Source organism: Penaeus japonicus, unplaced genomic scaffold (assembly GCF_977035675.1).
Source record: "Penaeus japonicus unplaced genomic scaffold, GWHDUDI00000001_assembly GWHDUDI00000006, whole genome shotgun sequence".
Classification (NCBI taxonomy): Eukaryota; Metazoa; Arthropoda; class Malacostraca; order Decapoda; family Penaeidae; genus Penaeus; species Penaeus japonicus.
Window position 1 is genome coordinate 42,203,586 of NW_028234408.1, and position 2,500 is coordinate 42,206,085.

The 2,500-nt window shown below is 35.4% G+C and overlaps 1 protein-coding gene across 10 annotated transcripts in view; it reads left to right on the forward strand.

Annotated features, from left to right (window-relative positions):
• Nucleotides 1-2,500, forward strand: part of LOC122250084 (uncharacterized) — a 24,430-nt gene that overhangs the window by 8,405 nt on the left and 13,525 nt on the right. For 4 of the 10 annotated variants that reach the window (XM_043011392.2, XM_043011394.2, XM_043011397.2 and 1 more), the window contains exon 2: nt 1,165-1,293. The exons of 3 other annotated variants lie outside the window; for them this stretch is intronic. In XM_043011392.2, coding sequence (XP_042867326.1) covers nt 1,227-1,293 — 67 coding nt within the window. In that variant the 5' untranslated portion in view covers nt 1,165-1,226. The remainder of the gene's footprint in view (nt 1-1,164; nt 1,294-2,500) is intronic. 3 more of the 10 variants (XM_043011393.2, XM_086538062.1, XM_086538064.1) reach the window with 1 other exon arrangement.

Here is a 2,500-nt window from a genome sequence, read left to right on the forward strand (position 1 = left end):
TTACACAGGTGAGTGATTTACATATTTTGGTTAAAAGCCTACTGTTGATGACCTTATTAGGTATGTTTCATTCCTGCAGCTGAAATTAGAAAAATAGTTATGATCTTTTGTAAGATTTCTTTGACTAGCAGTACAGAAAATGCATACACATTTTCTTTAGTTGCATTAGAAAAAAGTTTCAATTGCCTATTTTGAAGTCAGGAAGTTAAGCATTAGATTGCATTATTTTAGTAGTAATTTCTTTTTGTATTTTCCTTCCCAAGTAGTTTATTGGTATTGGTTATATTATGTTGCCTGGGATCAGTAGGTCACACAGTGAAGCAATATATATTTTTAATGAGATTTGTGATTGACTGCTTAGTAACAAATGATTTTGCATATAATCTGGTTCTGAGAAAAAATTCGGTCTGTATATTTTTCAAATATCTTTTTTTGCTGTGATTGACTGCTTAGTAACAAATGATTTTGCATATAATCTGGTTCTGAGAAAAAATTCGGTCTGTATATTTTTCAAATATCTTTAACCCTTTTGCTGCTAAAAAGGATTGAATAAATACTTATTGATATAGAACATCAACATTTTTTTTCTTCTAGTGAATATATGTGTATGTTTTCGAATGTGTGTGTGTGTTCGAGTATGTGTGTGTGTGTGTGTTTGTGTGTGTGTTCGCATGTGTGTGTGTGTGTGTGTGTGTGTGTGTGTGTGTGTGTGTGTGTGTGTGTGTGTGTGTGTGTGTGTGTGTGTGTGTGTGTGTGTGTGTGTGTGTGTGTGTGTGTGTGTGTGTGTGTGTGTGTGTGTGTGTGTGTGTGTGTGTGTCTGTGTCTGTGTGTCTGTGCGTGCATGTGTGTGTTCATGTGTGTGTTCATGCGTGTGTGTGTGTGTGTGTGTGTGTGTGTGTGTGTGTGTGTGTGTGTGTGTGTGTGTGTGTGTGTGTGTATTATTTTGTTGTTGCCAGATCCTTAAGCAGCCTATAAATTAGATGAACACTCACTACAACAGATATATGCAGACTTTTTAGCTATCTAGAAAATAAATTGCAAAAGGGTTCAAAGAGATGATAGAAAAAAAAAAAAAAGTGGGAAAAAATGTACTTTAAAAGTCATAAAATGTACATTATTCCCAAAGCCATGACGCTATATACAACCTGTATGTCATCTTTGCAGCAGCTGTCCTCTGATATGCAACCATCATTATTTGGGAAGATTATCAGTAATTGAGGCAAAGCATGGATTCCGCTGAGTCCAATATTCGGATACCTGGCGTTCTCATGCCTTCCTATCTCAGATTGACCAGTAAGTAGATACACACACATGCACTTGTGTGATCAGCAGATATATCCCGGTATATTGTTTATATTTTATGACCAGATTTGTGACAGCTTTGTATATACCATCAGATAAGCTGCCTGGAAAAAGAACAAACAGAATTTCATGGTCACTACAAAATATTTAAATTCATTGTTACTGCTTACGTCTGTGGTAGCAATTTTCCTGAGCATACAATGCACTGACTTATGCTTATGTTGAGTAAAGTGCTAAAATTTTTATTGGCATTCAGTACATGTGCATGTTTATGTCTATTATGTTAAGCAGAAAGCTTTTTTATTATCTCTGTTGATGTGGTACATACATTGCAGTTCTTAGACTATGAAATACTATGCTTATATTTTTTACTAGTTATTGTTCGAATGATACATGTATATATTTGGTAATATCTGCCATCAATGTACAAAGGTATATGCTATGTTGTGGATAACGTTTTAATGGTTAGATTTTAGTAGCATGTACTCTCTGTTTAAGCAGATGTAGCTTATTTGATTAAGATAAAGAAGTAGATACAGGTCAAGCCTCGCTGTATGATCAGTTTACCTTCCTCAGAAATGGATCATAAGGTGAGAGATCATATGGAATTAGTGTTGGAACACAGGATTAATACGGATATGATTCTAGCTGCTCATAAAACGACAAGGGATTATGGAGCAACCCCCTCCCTCTCCAACCTAACTCGAGAGCTCGTATAAGCAGTAATTGATTGGAGAAAAAATGTTTAAATTTTTGAAAGGAAAGAAAATTGGTTAAACATAAAGGAAAAGGAAGGAAGTAAAGAAGTGACTCAGCACTCACTCCCAACACTTCCTTCACCTTTACCCTGGGCACTGAAAGACTCGCATCACCAGTGACAGAACATCCATGATCAATTTTAGGGGAAAGTGTCTAGATTTTTTAGAAGGAAAATTCAAGGTCATATGATCAATCAACCTTACACGGACTGATCGGATATCGAAGGATGCCTGTGCTTCATTTGGGAGAGGGAGAATTAAATCCTCTTATTTTTCTCTCTCTCTTTTTTTATTTATTTTTATTGATTTTTTTTCCTTATCTCACCACAGTCATGTCTTGTGTTGCAGCAAAAGGTAGACTTTGGTTTCATTTATTCATTTATTATTGCCTTTCCTCTCTCTTCAATTGCCAAAACAATTCCTTTCTAAGCGTGATTAAT